At 35.3% G+C, this 17225-nt stretch overlaps 1 protein-coding gene across 2 annotated transcripts in view; it reads left to right on the top strand.

Moving 5' to 3' along the window:
* The window catches only part of NBAS (NBAS subunit of NRZ tethering complex), a 160666-nt gene that overhangs the window by 112460 nt on the left and 30981 nt on the right, over positions 1 to 17225 (top strand). Inside the window, exons 45-48 of one of the 2 annotated variants that reach the window (XM_014894964.2) lie at positions 2089 to 2307; positions 2547 to 2749; positions 9544 to 9633; positions 11874 to 12069. In XM_014894964.2, the coding sequence (XP_014750450.2) occupies positions 2089 to 2307; positions 2547 to 2749; positions 9544 to 9633; positions 11874 to 12069 (708 nt within the window). Of the gene's footprint in view, positions 1 to 2088; positions 2308 to 2546; positions 2750 to 9540; positions 9634 to 11873; positions 12070 to 17225 lie in introns of both variants that reach the window. The other variant, XM_088162424.1, reaches the window with a different exon arrangement.

Genomic DNA, 17225 nt, shown 5'->3' with positions numbered 1-17225 from the left:
CATAATCTTACACTTGCATATCAATCACTGGCAGAAGAGTAGCAGGGTCAACATCTTCACATCCAAGTAAATGTTACTCCTTCTATACTTTATTAAGAAGTACCCTGAGGAAAATAGTTTTATGAGATGAGTTTTTACCCTGAGGAGTAAAAATCTGTTGAGGTGAAATAGGATGTGATGTTCTTTGGTTTGAAAATAGATCTTTAGGATTTTTTTATTACACATTATAGCCTATAGATTTAAAAATCTTCTTAAACTGTAAAAGCTTTTTAAATATAAAACTTCACTTCACATGCAAACAAAGCTTGAACTAGCCCCTAAGCTACATTTTTATCACTGGCTCTGATACCAAATCTCATTACTGAAGCTGATAGAAGTACAGAGGAGAGCTATTCATGGTTTGGAATAAAATAACCAGAGAAATTATATGTTCATAGTGCTGCATTTTGGCTCTATGCAGATGTGAATTCAAAATTAAAACTGGCTTGGGAAAAACTTTCTTTCTTTGTTCTTTTTTTAAATCTGAATGCTTTATTCTGCATGTGCTTATGGCAGCATGACTTCTAAACTGGCAGGATGTTGGCACTGCTCTCTAGGATATGTTAGATGGAATACTTAAATTATTTGCCTTTTGCATCTTTCTTAATTGCATTTTGAACATTAGAATGTACACTAGAAAAGGGAAAAATGAAATATGTAGCTGTTTTCTTTTATCATGCTTACAAAATGGATATATAAATCCAGCTGTGGTTGTTAGATTTTAATGTGATGTGGAGACTATGAATTTTTCCTTGCATAGAGTAAAACCTGATATTGAGGTCTTGTTCCCAGTAACAAACTCAATTACTTTGTGTGGAAATGGAGCTCTGTTGCTTTTGAATCTGTATGGTAAAATTCCCTTTGTATTGTGTTAAAACTGGCAAATGTTCTTAGCTCTAACAATAATGTCCAATCATTTTGCTTTCATCCTTAAAAACATCCAGTAAACCATTAGTGTGGTTCACAGTAACAGCAGAAAAAGCCAGGAGCAAATTCTAGATATTTCACTTGTGACTTTTTATCTAGGGCAGGAAGTATGTAAACTGTACAGCTTTCCACTAAATAATCCTTATCAAACTTTTTATGGTTTTACAAGTAGCTAGCTGAATTCATGATGTGAACATCTCTTGGACTTTGTATGAATAATGCTGTAGCAATTTATTTGCCCTCTTTTATGATAATTCATCTTATTTCCTATTCACTGTGTCATACAGATTCAAGCATTTTTTTCTATTTCTTGTGTATTTCAACTTGAAAGTTAAAATTGTTTATGTCTTTGTTCAGTATTCCAGTAACTAAAACACCTGATGGTAAAAGTACCTAATGCTTTGGGTTTAGAGTTCAGGCAGAAGACACTCCTGCCCATTAGAAAGTGTATTGCAAGCACTGTTAAAACTGGACTTGAAGTTACAAATGAACAAATCGTACATGAATGTCTAAAATCATACTTCAGATTTTGTTTTGGACTTTCAGCTGAAGCTGTGTCTTTCCCAAAACAGGAAAGTCAGACTTTGTTTCAGTTTTATGCCTAGATATAGCTGGTTGTACAGGTCTTTAAAAGTACTGTATAGTTACTGTTTTATATAACTTGGGCTTTAAATAGATTGATGTAAAAATTCTCGATCATTCTGGGGTTTTTGCTTATGGTTATGGTCTTAGAGGTATATTTTAAACAGTGGTCTAAACCTGACAAAACTAACCTTAAGTGAATTATCAGTCTTGTAAAGCAATTCTCAGACCTCTCTCAATGAAGAATTAAAAATCAAATATTATAAGATGGCAGTCTACAAAAATAATAAATATTATTAGGAAAAGAACTTCATACGGTTTAAAATGAGCATGAGTCAGTAAAAAGGAGGACAGCAGAGGAAAATAACGGAATACTGATCATTTTAATGAATGACAAGTTAGAAACAAAGTTGTTTCCGTTAAATACTTCATTCAGTTCTATGCTATGTTGTGGAGCCACCTGAATTCTTGACACTGCTGTAATACAAATAGTAGTGTGCAGGTAAATGAATGAATAAATAATTGAGCAATCTTTTTCAGCTGCCGGTTGAAGCCAGGATAGAAGTGACTAAGAAAGCTATTAAGGCAGTCAAACATCTTTCTGAGAAATCAAGAAAAAAAACTTCAGATAATGACATGAAAGATGCTGAAAACCCATCTGCTGCTTATGAAGAAACTCTGAATCATTTGCAACAATCTCTTGCTCATCTGGAAACACTCACTCACAGTTTTATCACTTATTTGAAAAGCAGCGAACAGGTAATGATTACTGATCAAGTGCTTGCTTTGAGTGTTACCATAACTAGCAGTGATAGACATCAGTCTTCTGTCAAATTAATGTTTTCTGCCTTTGCTTTTGTTGACCTGGGTTTTGAAAATTCAGTTCCATCAATCTTTCCTTTTTCTCAGTATATTAATTCCTAGCAGAAAGGAAGACTGATACAGCCCTGTAAATAAGGAGTACACTGATTAGTGTTCCAAAAACTGTCTGTTCACAGGATGTGCTACAGAAGTACGGCTATTTATATGATCTGTCAAGGTCGGAGAAAGAAAAAATCCATGAGCAAGCAGTAGCCATGTGTATAGATGGTCAGCCCCTGGACATGGTGCAGCAGTTGTTACAAGTGGCTGTTGGAGATCTAGGCCTTTCTCCCCAGGATATTGTCCAATGTGCTATTAAAAAAATTGTAGATGCATTAAGGTAAGCACACTTCCTTAATTAAGCACAAAAATCTTTATTTTGGAATTCTGGAAGGTTTTTTTTGGCAGGTTGAGTTGGTGTGTTGGTTTGTTGTGGTTTTTGGTTGGTTGGTTGGTTTTGTTTATTTGCAGTGAATACTTGTTTGCTTTTAATATCTGGATTTTGCAGTGACAGGGGATTTCTTTGATTATGTTTCTCATATTTAGTTATATTTTTATGAGTTGGGGAAGCCAGGGCAATTTGAACAAAGTAAGACAGAGCTTATCCTGTTCACTGGTGCTTTTTTGTAAAAAGCATTGACTTTACAGCATTGTTCCATTATGTGTATGTACCCTTGTGAATTTTTGTAACATTTACAGCAGCACATAATTCTTCCTTCTTAAACAGAGTTAAAAGGCATGTTTATTGGAAATGGTAACTCATGCAGGCATTTGGGCAGCAGAGGCCTAGTAATAGCTTCTGCCACACCAATGTGTCCTACCAGAAAGCATACAATTTCCGTCTTTGGAAAAACTTGCTGAGCCATTTCTGGGAGCTGGGGATTTTTGTGCTGGTTGGTTTGGTTCATTAGAAATATTTTATTCCCTCTCATTTTTTAAAGGAAGCACAGGGAAGCAGGGGAGGATAGTTTTTTTATCATCCATTATAAATTGAACTGATGAATCTCATTTAACTATTCATACAGAACTCTTCTGAAATATTTCTGTTTCAAAGAGATACATGCAACAAGTAGGAAAGAGTATTCTGCTGTTAGATGTCTGGTAAACACTGTTTAGGACTTCTAAGACCAGTTTAGAGAGATAAAACTTTGAGAATTTATCCTGTTCTGCACGCAGAAAAATTATATTGGCAGGATGATCTGAATGCGCACACCAGGAATTGGAAAACAAGTCTAGCATGGAAAATTTTCTATGGCTCTACTTTTTCTTCAGTATGTATGTATATATTACAGCAGATTGAAGTGCCACAGATGAAAAGAAGGCAGCCTGTCAAATTGTTTGCAGTCCTCTTTGGCAGGAAATTGATTTCTCCTGTCACTCAGTTTAAGAGTGTTCACAGCATCCTCAATGATGATAGAGTTTTTGCACAGCAGCATAAGTAATACAGTATTTCTTGTCCGGGTTTGTCCATTTGAAGAAGAATAATTTAGCTTTTGATAATAACTGTCCTGCTGTTCCTGACTGGCAATGTGATGCATCTGGATACAAAGTTCACTAAGTCCAGTTATTTTGACTACAATGAGTCTCATTAACATGTAGAGTATGAGAAACCGATCAAAATTCTCCTTTCTACTCTGTTTCTTACCAAGACTTTTCTGTGAACTGAATTACTTGGTCTTTAAATGCATTGCAAGGCTGGAATGGCTGCAAGTTGATGTGAAGTTCTGGGACAGTGACCATCTCCAGTAACTCCTGTGCAGCACTTCACTGGAAAGAGGGGAATGACTGTCTCATAGAGAAAACTGTAGTGGCAAAGATGGGCAAATGAGTTGGAAGTTTCAATTAAAATGGTCTGGTGTGTGATGTGACCTGATGTGGTCACTAGAAATATTCCACTCCCACTGCGCTGCTTTTTCGGGAAAAGAAGAGAAAGATTATTTTATGTAGTTCTGAACTATGGACAGTTTGTTTACTACAGTGATAAAAAATGGAGAGAAAACCTAGCATAAAATAAAATAGAAAATATATGAGATAATATCCTTCCTATGATGAAATTCAGAAAGGGTTAATATTATGAAGCACTAAATATAATCTAAATATAGGGAGGAATTAAAGCAAAGGTTGTTCCTTGGCATCTCTTAAGCCTGCTGGTATTCATGTTGTTGCTGAGAATAAAATTGGATTCATCTGTATCCTGTGCTCAGATGTTCACTTTCAAGATACAACACAAATGTACAACGTTTTGTTCAGTACTTGCATTTCTACAATTAAAGAAGTAGTCTTCCAGTGTAGCTGGAAAAGCAGACTTTTACTCAGTAAATGCAACATTTTAAGGGAAGACCTGTTTTAGGTTTATTTACTGGAGCTTTGATCTGTTACACAGTGTGATTATTTTATACAGTACTTTTGAAGGAGATTGTGTTGGAAAATTCCTTCTTTGACAGGTAACCTTCAGAGTAGCAGTTGTAATGCTGTAACACTGAATTTGGATTTTCTATAGCTATGGTGACAAGGAATGTAATTGAGGTATTGCAAACACAAGTGAAAGAGGCCTGCATGGATGTGAAAAATTGTGGTAGTGTCAGTGAAAATTAAGCAACAGTCTTCCACTTCTATGATTGAAAATACACATCCTTTCTTTCAGTTGCATTAACATACACAATACAATACAACCACCCTTCAAACACAGTAAAATATCTTTTGTTATTACCATATATAGTCATTCTTGCAGAAGAACCTTCTAGAAAGTAATGTCTTCATGAAAGCTTAAGTTACTTTTTGTCTTCATTTTATAACAGTGTATGATATGACAGGCTTAACAGCTTTGATACCTTCTCAGAAACAGATTTTTTTGTTAAATATAGCATAGTTATTTACCTAATTCAGGAATTTGTAAATTTGTAAATCATTAAATTGCAATTTTAAGAGCAGTATTGTCCTCCAGTTATTTTACCTACTTTTGTCTCCCTTCACTCTCTAGTTCTGGCACACAAAATTCAAAATAGAAACTCTTGCATTGGTATGTGTAAAAGCTCTCTAGCAGAGCATATTTTTGTACTTTACATGATTTATGTGTTGTGCACTTCCTTGTTTGCCTGTAGAAACAGCTGCTATAAATAGTTACCTCTTCAATAGAAACCATGAACTTCTGGAAAAAAAAAATTAGCAACTATGGTTGCCTGATTAGTCTTACTTAAGACTCAGTTTAATTCCTTGCCTAAGACCACTCCATGGATAGGAAACATTCCATGATCCATGACTGCAGTCGTGTCCATGGTTGGTCAGTCACGAAAGACAGTTTGTCTCTTGAAAACTTTATGGTCTCCTTCACCTGCAGCTCCTAGAGTTCTTCCCTTACATGTCCACAGGGATATTGTGTTTCATGAAGTTTTGTAAGCATTCGCCAGGCAGTGAGCAGGAAAGGTTTGGTGAAATTTTGAGTTCTTTCTTTAATGCCCAGTATTTTCTGAAGAAGGTAGATCCAGCTTTGTTAGAAAGAATAGCTACATTAACAGGGGAAAAAAATCAGATTTTTTTTATTACCTCATCTCATTTGAGTAGGGGTCATGCAGAGTAATTTTGTAGCTTGAATATAATGATTTTGTGGTATTTTAGATGGAAATGATGGTATGTCATTAAGATATTTTTCCCCAACTTTGAAATACCACACCATCAGTATGTTATTTCCTTATTTTCCTCATATTTAAATATGACAGAGCACAATCAGAAAGAGGAAAATAAAGCTGGAGTATTTTCAGTGAATACAGTAATTAGATTAAAAGATTTAGATGAAGCTAATTTATTCTTCCAAGCGTTCTTTGTACTTTATTCTGTTTGAGGAATGTGATTAAATATGCATCACTTTTTCTGACACTGAACTGAAATCAAAATACGCCTTTATCACTGTAATTACACCAAGCTCATACCTAGGAGTTTTGAGGTGAACACTGAATCATGTTCTGTTGTTTAAAACGTCCATAAAATAGCATATAATCTGTGTGGGAGACTAAAGCTTCATTAATTATATTTGTTTCGTTAGTAGCTGCTTATTTTTAATCATTAATTATTAAGAAAAGAACAAGGCAGGGATCTGTGGAAACTTGACAGGATTATTTGTCTCATGAGCTGTCATCTGATTTTAGTTCCTCTAGCCATTAGGCAGTAAAGGCAGTATTAAGCTTAAAAAATAGTTAACTTTCAGTTTTCCTAGATTTTTAAAATATTTCCTTATTCTAGAAAACTGTAGCATACTGCTTAGATTAACCTTTTTTCTCCTTTCTTTGTGCTTAGTAAAAGATATCTGTCTGACAAACTTGAAGCTTCCTGTAAATGTTACACATCTGTTCTTGAAAATTGGCTTCACAGATGTATTGTCAGGAACAGTGAATTTTGTTTTCAGAAATGCCCATTAGCTTTTGTAGATACATTTCTTTTGACCCATTTTTGTTTGGGTTTGTTTGGGAGGGGCAGTTTTGTTTTGTTTTAGGGTTCTTTTGAGGAGCTCAGAGCCTGCTTGTGACAGGAGCTAGCAACTTTCATTTCTGCTTAGAGAGATGAAGGTTTTTTGAAGAGCAAGGGCTGGGACTGTCCACAACTCTAAACTGAGGATACCTAAAATAAAAGGTTTGCTGGTTGGTCTCCTTTGGTATGGTAGTTCTTCATGTACATTAAACATAAGTGAGTGCAAGTAGAGCAGTAAGAACTCATTTTCTGTACACTGTACAGTCCTAGAATAGTTTGGGTTGGAAGGAACCTTTAAAGGTTGTCTTGTTTGTGCATCACCCCCTACAATGAGCAGGGACATCTTCACCTAGATCAGGTCACTCAGAGCCCATCCAATCCATCCAATCCTTGAATTTTTCCAGCAAAGGGGCATCTGCCACCTCTCTGGACAGCCTGTGCCAGTGTCTCACCAGCCTCACTGTAAAAAATTCCTTCCTTAGATGTAGTCTAAATTGACTCTCTCATCTGTCACCATTTTTCTTACAATCCCCCTTTAAGTATTGAAGGGCTGCAAATGTTTGTTTCTGTTTAAATACTCATTCTCTTCTTAGTGTGCAAGTTTTAAAAGTATTCCAGTTTCCTTTTGATATGCTATGTTAAGCCCATTTGTAGATGTGTTTTTATTACAAACTTAATTGAAAAAAAGGAACAAAAATGGAAAATTTAAATCTGGCCTGTAAACAAATCACTAACAAAGTGGCTTATAAAAATAGCATTATTGAAATGCCTTATAACTGTCTTCACTCTAAGGAATACAATAAATTTTTAGCTTTTTATGTTTTTTAAGGCAATTGAAACTATCTCTTAATGCATGTAGCCAGTTACATAAAATGATTATTTGAATACTGGTCTGCTTTTTACCATTTCCACACTTCTGTCCTGAAGGTGTATTTTTTTTTCTTTTTCCTAAACAGAACATTCAGTTCTGTCATGTCTCTTTCTGGTAAATGCACTTTTTTTTTTCTCCCTTCTGAGAATTTTTTTTGTATGTTTTGGTAAAAATGGATTTTATCTTTTGGAGACATATCATGTCTCAGAGTTTGAAACCCAGAATATTTCTACATATTCTGTACTATAAATTATAATTTGATTGTTTCCAAATATTCTGAAGATGTTTAGAAGAATATCTAGATTTAAGCTTCACTCTTTATTTAGCTACCATATGGTAATACTGCTACTAAGACCAGCATTTCTATCAGTTGTATGTGCAGTATCTTTTGAGAAATAGACCAGTGTCAACAGCCTTCTAGTCCTATTTCAGACTTTAGGAGTGCAATATAATAATATGAGTATGCTGAATTTTCATCATGCAACGAATCATCTTGCATCTGTTCTGAATAGAGTTGTATTCATTTTTAATCCAGTGTTGTTCACTGGAGTGCTGGCCACTTACTAAGATAAAAATAGGAAAGATGAGAATTCTGAATGCAGGAAGACATTAAAGGTTATAAAGATTTAGGTCTTTATGCCATACAATATAATATTGTCTAGGAAATATATTCATCTTACGGATGTAATAAATAACAAAATTGTATATATTCTCTAACTCTAAAAAAAACTAACAAAAAATATTTTGGAATATCACGATTATTTTTGCATATTCCTATCAGCTGTGTTGTATTTTGGCTTTAGAACAGTCACAGTAGTCTGGGCATGCGTTTGTTACTGGTGAGAGCAGACCTAAGAAGAGGCTGACATTTTTAGTGGCAGAAGAGCTTTGATACGGTGATGAACTATAGGGAAAAATGCGCTTTTTCTCCGGGCTTTTTGAATCATCTGCAGTCAGATAACTTGGTAACTATTTGCCTTTTTTTCTCTTTCTTTAATGCAGCTTTGACAAACTGAGGCAAAGCTGTTGTTTTTGTGGTTCATCCAGGCGTCATTGCCACCGCAGTGGTTTCCGTGGGGAGACACTCTGTGTTTTGTTGGAGTACCAGGGCAAAATCTCTCCCTCTCTCAGCACCAAGTCTGTTTAATGGAAAACCTTAGCTGAAAATGTCATTTTCATTGAGTTAGGAGCAAAGCTTGCTTTCCTACTAGAGTGGCTTTGAGTTGTTTGTTTCTTTTTTCACCCAATTCTTACAGCCTTTTAAATTCTAGAAGAAAACTGTATTTTTAAACTGAAACATCTGATGGGAGTGATGGACATTTTTCTATTCCACACATGCACAGAGGCTGCTGTTCTATGATGGCTTGACCCCAGAGAAATCAGCAGATAGGATACTACTGACTCAGGTTACATTTGAGCTAATTTAAGCCAACAGAGATACTGCAAGAGGATTCAGACAGAAAAGATGGTGGCATTTATGTGTAACTTTAGGTCTGTTTAGTTCGTATTGATCTTTAAGCTAGTGAGATTACAAGAGAGTATTCTGCTGACCTAATTAATCTGTGTTAGAAGAACTAAACTTGCTTTTCCTTTAAAGTTTCATTTAAAAGTTTTAATATTTTTTCCCACTCTTTTTTGTTGCTTTTTTCATTACTCTGACATAATAATAAAGGTACAAGTTAAGAAGCAAGAATGGAAATTTCTTATAATTATTGAACAATTCATATAAATCCTACAAGTGCATAAAATGAGATACAACATTAAGGACCATTTTAATGGTAACTTTTGTCTTCCCTTAGTAGTGGAAATGGTGACTCATCTACAACAGAGAAAGATCCACTTGGAATCCTCGAAGGTATAATTTCTGCAGTGCATGCAAGCGTTGAGAAAGGGTAAGAGCTTCCTGTATTCTTTGGGTAAGACTTTGCAAGATGCTTCTCATGAAAGCTTTGAAGGTACAGTACTGAATATGGATAATTTTTCTTCATGGATATATATAATGGTTTTGCAGTTAATTTTCTAAGACTTTATTCTAGAAGTGGATATAATTTTTCATGTTCAGAATCTGAATCTTGACAGAAGTCTTTACTCTTGATCATTTGGAAGAAAGCGCTGAACCTAAAATTTAGGTTATAGTGAAATGAAGAAATGGTTTTTCAGGTGTGACTACTGCTGATTGTATATCTACCAGGAGCATGTCACTGCTTCTGTTTCAATTTAGTTGATACATTTCAAATAATAATGATTCACTTTCAGGTATCTGAATTTAGATATCCAAGTTTGTCTATATTTGTAAGGTATAGTGCAGAAAGAATTTCCAAAGTGCTATATGATGCTTCACCACATTTTTTCTCCTCTTTCGGGAGCGTCCTTACTTCTGATCTCATAATGGCCTGTATGTCTCACTGACATTTTCCATTTCACTCCCTGTAAAGACAAGGAAGAAACAACAACAACAAAAAAAAATCAACTTTTTTTTTCCCAGATGTACACCCAAAGAATTAATGTATAATAATGATAATAAAATCCCATACTTTCTGGTAGCCACGCAAAAACAGTTATATTATTTTTTGAAGCTTCTCCAATTAAATTAAAGTAGTTGAATGTTGCATACTGAAGTAGACTGAATCGATGTAAAAATTTACAGTAAATATAATTTGCAGTACTCTAAGGTATAATAGACAAGTCAGTATTATTTTATTCTGAGATGCAGTTTCTGGGGTCTTTTATTAGTATACTTCATCAGCATTTAACTGCTGAAACACTGAGCTGGAGTGAAAGTAATTATATTGCATTCGGTAGTTTATATTCCTTTAAATGCTTACTTATTACCTTAAAACTCAGCCAGTCAGTTTACAGAACAGAAGTATTTTCCTCAGGAAAATACATATAAGCATCAAGTGCAAGCTCTACAAACTCTTGAAATATTCCAGCAGGTACCTTTAATTCCCAAACTTCTAATTTACATTTCGAATGCCACCTGTTCAGCAAAGACATGTCTAATTCAGCTGGAGTTCTGAGCTAACAGAATCATTCAGACAATATAAAGCCTAAGTAAAATTGAAGTCGTTGTAATATGAAAACCTCAGATCTCAATGTTTATTATTTCGTAGCTGCAAGACAGGTTAACTTGGTATTTTCTGTCTCATACTACTTTCCAGACTGTCTTGTTATGACAAATAAGGGAACATTAGTTACAAATCACTCCACCAGGAGCCACTTGCTTGACTTCTTTGTATTAAGAAAAAAGTTTGCTTGAGTTTAAAATACTACTGAAAGTTAAAACAGCATTACTGATTTGGTACCTGTTAGTTTATAGCCTCTGAGGGACATCACAGATTATTCTGTCTCCAGCTGTGAACTGGTTGGTCAGTTCATGGTGATCTGTGAACTGTGAAAGCTTCCACACAGTTAGAATGTATTTGATATAACTCACATTCTGAATCAAATTATATACTCAAGAGTTTTTATAATTAACAAAGTCTGACCTCAAAGTTTAGGGGGTTTAACATCTCTCTTTTCTTCTTTCTAAGGATTTTGGGCATTTTGCAATCATTATGCTAAGAACTTAGAATGATCAAGCTGGCTAGAGATCGTGCAGAAAATAAAAAGGGAGAGAGCTGCAACTGGGAGAAAACAATTTGTGTGGTATGAAAAGAAAGGACTTGTAAAGGAAGAAAAAGAGTGCAGGATGACAGTATGAATAAGCATTCAGAGATAAAAATGTCATACTAAAAATGCAAGCATTCAAGCTTATTTTCCATAAAGTCAGATGATGTGGGAGTACAGGCATCAGTCAGGCCCAGACACCTGAAAAGACTTTGATTTCCAGATGCTGAAACCCAGCACCATTGTATGGCAGCAAGGTAGTTTGTGGGAGAATATGTAAGTGTACAGATGGATTCCTATGGTATTACGTGGTTATTTGAAGTCTGGGATAAGTTCTTATGCCACACAGCTTTGGGATTTTGGGATTTAAAAGGGCCTGTTTCCCTGCAGTCTCACAGATGTCAGATCTTCCATTTCCTGGTGTTATGCATTTCTTATATATTGTTAAGTTTTAAAAATGCATGTAGTATTTTCATTAGGATTATTACCTGAGACTGTTTAATGCAGTATTGTTTAATTACAGGGAGAAAATAGTTTCTTCAGATGACCTTCTGGAGTGGTTGAGACCTTTCTGTGGTGATGACTCCCTAGCAGTGAAGCCTCGCATCAGGGTATTGCAAATTCTGGAGCAATCCTTCCATCTCAGTGATGAGGACAGCAAGCTACTTGTGTACTTCAGGACACAAGCTGTGCTCAGAGCTTGCTGGCCTGAAACAAAGGTATTAATACTGATTGCTGCAAATTACAGCGTTAGACTGTTTTTATGCAAGGATTACATAATGAAATGCTGGTCTACTGTATATGGTTATTATGCATCCTGTTGTCTGGAAACTAGCCCTACTTTCCTTTTTAAATCAAGTTTCTGCTACATTCTGATTCTTTGAAAAACAAAGTTATATAAAGGCAAGGGACTTCACGGGTTTTTGTTTAGGATCAGGAGTACGTAATACTGAACTTGTTTGAATGCTAGTGATTTTCCTCCATGTCAGACATTGACTTTGATGTTTTTGTACCTTCTTTCTTTTCTGACCATGTTTTTTTCTGTCAGTTTTACCTGTCTCCTCTTTATATTCCACTTGGTGTCACATTTTACTCAGAAGTCGAATGATAATTACTGGCCATTGACTCTTTTTTTTCTTGAGCCTTTAAATGTTATTGCATGAATGTGTAGCAGTTTTGAAATCATGTGAATAGCTCTTGTTGCATTTAGAATTATTCAGAAGCAGAGTTACTTTTTGTTCCTTTTCTAAGTGCCTCCCCCCCATGCCAAGACCTTACAGAACAAAAATAGAATATTTCTAATAGTTCCCCAAAAAAATCTATGAACAAACCCACTTTATATTCATATAAAACAAAAGCAATATCTCAGTTTTGACTTGCTGTGCTAAATTCATCCAAGGGAACAATCCTAATAAGAATCTTAAAAGGAAAAGAAAGTACTTATCTCTTGGTTTCTTTGGAAATTACTTTTTCTCTTGTATTTACAGTAATACCAGCATTTAACTCCTCAGCTACCATTTAGGTGTCTGTGATTGGATTCTTCATCTTCAGTTCAATCCTTTGTCAGTATTTGTGTTGCCTGTGACTTGCTTTCCAATTCAAAACCATTTCCAATTATAAAACATTCAACTAGAGTATGTCTTAAGAGAAAAGGGTGCAGGTAGATAAGAGCTCTCAGCCATGTTTGTAGAAGACGAAAAGAATGTGTATTTGACAGAAGCCTTATGAGACTCATTGCAGTTGTGATTTTACCTTAAATATTTATCAGACTTATTTTCTGCCGTAATCTTGTAAGTCAGAATGTATATAGCTTTGCAAAAAGAAACATCCATCGATTTGGTTACAGAGCCAAATTTTAGGACTTAATTTATTTCGTTTCATATGCTGCTGGCTCACATGTAGCTCACTGCCCACCAGAACCCCTAGGGCCCCCTCAGCAGAGCCACAGCTGTGCTGTCCCCACCTGTGCTGTTCCAGGTGCAGCACAGCTGTTAAACCTCGTGCAAATTTGGCTGGCTCAGTCTTCCAACCTGTTTAGGCCTCTCCATATAATCAGTTACTTTCTTTTTCCTGAAGGGATTTTTAGAATACTTTCAGTTTCAAGCAGGAAAACCTGGTTTTCTTTTTGTGAGGGAAGAAGTTTGTACTGATTGAGCAACAGTTCATCTCATAACACAGAGCTGCTGATCACTTCAGTGCTTTACACTTTTGCTGATGAGTAAGCAAGTACAAGAAGACATGTAATAAAGCTTGCATAATGCACTAGATAAGCTCAAACCTTTCAGAGATAACTGTATGAAAATATGTACACAACACTGTATAACTAATTTCTCTGTATATACTATTTATTATTTAGCTGAGTGTGGAAATAGCTTTCATAACAATAATGAAAGTCGTGCTTAAATGTACATACATAAAAATCATTGTTTATGCACCCCAATTTTTGCTACAGAGTGAAATTATAAGAGTCCTGTTGGACTATATTAAAAATTATTCTCATTCATATCAGCTCAAGTTCAGTGTGATTGATAAGAGCCCTTTCTTTTCTTCAAATATCTTTTGCTAGGTAACTAACCTGTTATTTAGACAGAAGAATCATGTTGGTTTCTCCATTACATACCTGTCAGTGAAATTCAGAGTTCTTCACAAATACCCAAGAAAACAAATAAATGGTCTTAGTTCTAGACTATTTATTTTAGATTTTTTCCTCTTTTAGTCAGCTGATGTCAAATGCTAGTCTACAAACTGATACTACAAAAGAAGTGATGTCCTTATTTGCATATTTGGTGAATTAACAAACAAGGAAAATATCATCATAAAATAGCAGATTGAAAACTATACATTTCCCAGTCCTTCAGGTATGTTAATGGAATAAGAACACTGCAGAAATCAGTGCTTACCTGGCTGCTGAAAAGCAAAGAGAGGGATTTCTGTATGAGCTTTGGCAGAGCATTATGATTAAAACTCAATTTTCTTATGCAAGTTCAGGCTTCAGGTGCAAAGACCTTTAAAAGCAACCCTGTTTTACAGAAGGCAGCATTGAAGGAGTAGTTAATAAGTTTAATCAGGTTGCTGAGTAATCCTAGATGAAGAAGTAGACAGGAGAAATCTCATCTTTCAAATTACGCCAGTCTGCCTGCCTTGTCTGTAGACATCACTTTATCTAGCATCACTACACCTTTATTAATTTTGTCATCCTTTCTCATCCAGCAGAATAATTTTTAAAAAAATCACATTTAAAATAAGTGGAGAAGGAATGGGCTGTGGACTGAATGCTGGTTTTAGATTTTACAGGAATGTGTTTAAAGTTTGTTGGTTTTCAGGGTTTTTTAATGAACTTTAAATTGCAAATAGAACAAAAATATGTTCATTATCCTGCTTCCAGATTGTTGTATTATTACTTGCTTGGCATTTCTTACATGCTTTCAGGGGATCCCTCTTTTCCTATACCATTCCTTGGCACAAAAAGAGACAGCAGATATTAATAAGTATGAATGTGGATTTCTATTTAATAAAGATAATTTTAATGATATTGCAGTGTTCAATTACCAGAAAATGTGTGAAAGCCACCCTTAGTGTGTCTCCTAATCCTCTTAGACAGACTTTGCATACATCAAGGAGAGACTTAATATTTAATTATGCTCTAGGTGCTGTAAGTAGCGGTCCCACAAATCAATGTGCTGGGAAACAGGCCAGCTCTTACAAAATTAAAAATGTACTTTATGGAAGCAGCTACCTATCAAACACTCTGAAACACAGTGATTTCCAGTTCTCTAATGATTAGTTAACAAAATTAAAAATTCAGGGGTCCTCATTTTTCAAAGGCTTGAGAGTCTTTAATTCACATTCCAATAGCATCCCACGCTATGGAGGAGGAGGAGGCATGCCTTGTTTTAATCCCCTTGATGAATTTTATCTGAGCTCTTCAGGTTCTGTAATTTTCTAGTTAACTGGTGCATGAAAAATATGGGTCAAAATACTGACTTTTTATATATTAAAAAATGTTGGAGGGGGAAAAAAAGACATTGTTTAGAAAGTTGATATAAAAATTTATCTTTATTCATCTAAGATGGGAAATCCGTTTCTTTTCAAATAATATATAAAATATAGTCTGTAATGACTTAGTAGTGTCTAACAAGCCTAAAGTGTCAGCTAACAGGTTGTGTGTATGTGTGTGTGTGTGTGTGTGTACTTAGCTGTTCAGCTCAGTGCCAAGGCATAAGTTACAGAAATTAGAGTTTGCCCCAGGAAGTTACAGTGGCACTAGCAAAGCTTCTGTAAGTAAACCAAGGAAGTTATTAATTTTGAAGCTTCTGCAAGACACACCTTTTCTTAAAAGGATTGTTTCATTATTATGCAAATGAAAAATGTAATTAGTACTTGCATGCCACTTAAATGCGAATAGCTTTGTCATTTAGAGAAGGTAATCTCATTTAGCCTTCCCCCTTGTATTGTTATATTACGGTTGTTTCATGATCTTGAGGTATAGAGAGCTGCTGAGGGCTAAATGTTTTTGAAAATTGGAAGGGATGTCTATTAAGGATTTCAAATTGTAACTTTGGGCACTTGTCTTTTTTTTCTTTTTTTTTTCCTGAAGTTTAGCTCTGAAAAATTGACAGATTAATTGGTATTCTGTGTGTGGGATGTGCACAACACATATTCCTTCCTTCCTGCCTATATGGCAGTCGATGTATGGCATATGCAAATTCGTTTCTCAGCAACCTTAGTAATGTCTGCATTGACTTTCTGAGAACTTGGGGTGACTGTCAAGACTCCATTGCTGTTTTGTTCCTCTTTTCCCTGTAAATGAAAAATGTGTATCTTTTTCCAGGGTGCTTCTTCATACCAGTTTTTAAGAATGGTCTCAATGGGAATGTCAATGTCCAGTGATTTTCAGCTTTTTCCCATTTCCTCTTTTCATGTCAGAGATTTAAACATGAGAAGTCATTTTGCTGAAGCCGTTTGTCAGATAACAATGACCTGTATTTAGCTTGATCTGGCAAAATACTAGAGAAGGAGCTGTATCTGTTTCATCCTCAGCCATCTTTTATTTGTGGAAAATGCTTAATTAGAAGAAAGATTTATGTTCCTATCAACTCTGAGTAAATTTGTTATGTTGTTGTTTATTATTCTGGAGACATTATTTCTCTGCTGGTAATGCATAAAAATTAAGCTTAAGAAATTTAATTTAAGTTTTAATTAATATTTTAAAACACTAATTTCCATTCCTTGAAGATGCAATTTATCCATATGAAAACATGTGAATTTTTTTTTGGGGGGGAGCATAAATTGTAGCATGTATGATTAATTAAATACTTTAAGATGGAAATGAATATTTTCCATTAACTACACAAGTATAGCAGATAAGACAAAGTGGAGAGAAAAGCAGTATAGCTTGAGCGCACACAAGTTTTGAATTGAGCCCTGGGCACTGTAGTGCTCTGTGACCAGTAGCAGCTGCTTCAGAGGAAGAAAAGAATGCTCTGGAGTAGATTCATGGAGGGATCCTTCACTTTCTCTAGTAGGTCTTTTGTAATGAAGGTGTAAGTTTGGAATGGTTGAAATGGTGTATACTCAGTTTTGATCCCAGTTTCAGAAAAATTAAGGGTTTGTTAGTGATATAATCAGACTTCTCTTACTACATCTCAAAGAAGTCGGTGGATAAATTATGATTCAACCTAGGTATCTCTTGATCAATTTTCAGCATTAGTGCACACTGCATCACTGAGCACAAAACATGCTGAAACTTTGTGAAGGAGGGATGCCATCCAGAGGGGGCTCAAAAAGTGGGCCCATGGGAATCTCATGAGGTTCAACAAGAACAGGTGCTGGTGCTGTGCCTGGACTGGGGCAACCCCTGGTATCACTCCAGGCT

The sequence above is a fragment of the Sturnus vulgaris genome, chromosome 3, assembly GCF_052056855.1.
Source record: "Sturnus vulgaris isolate bStuVul1 chromosome 3, bStuVul1.hap1, whole genome shotgun sequence".
Classification (NCBI taxonomy): Eukaryota; Metazoa; Chordata; class Aves; order Passeriformes; family Sturnidae; genus Sturnus; species Sturnus vulgaris.
This window is presented reverse-complemented; position numbering and strand designations above follow the sequence as displayed.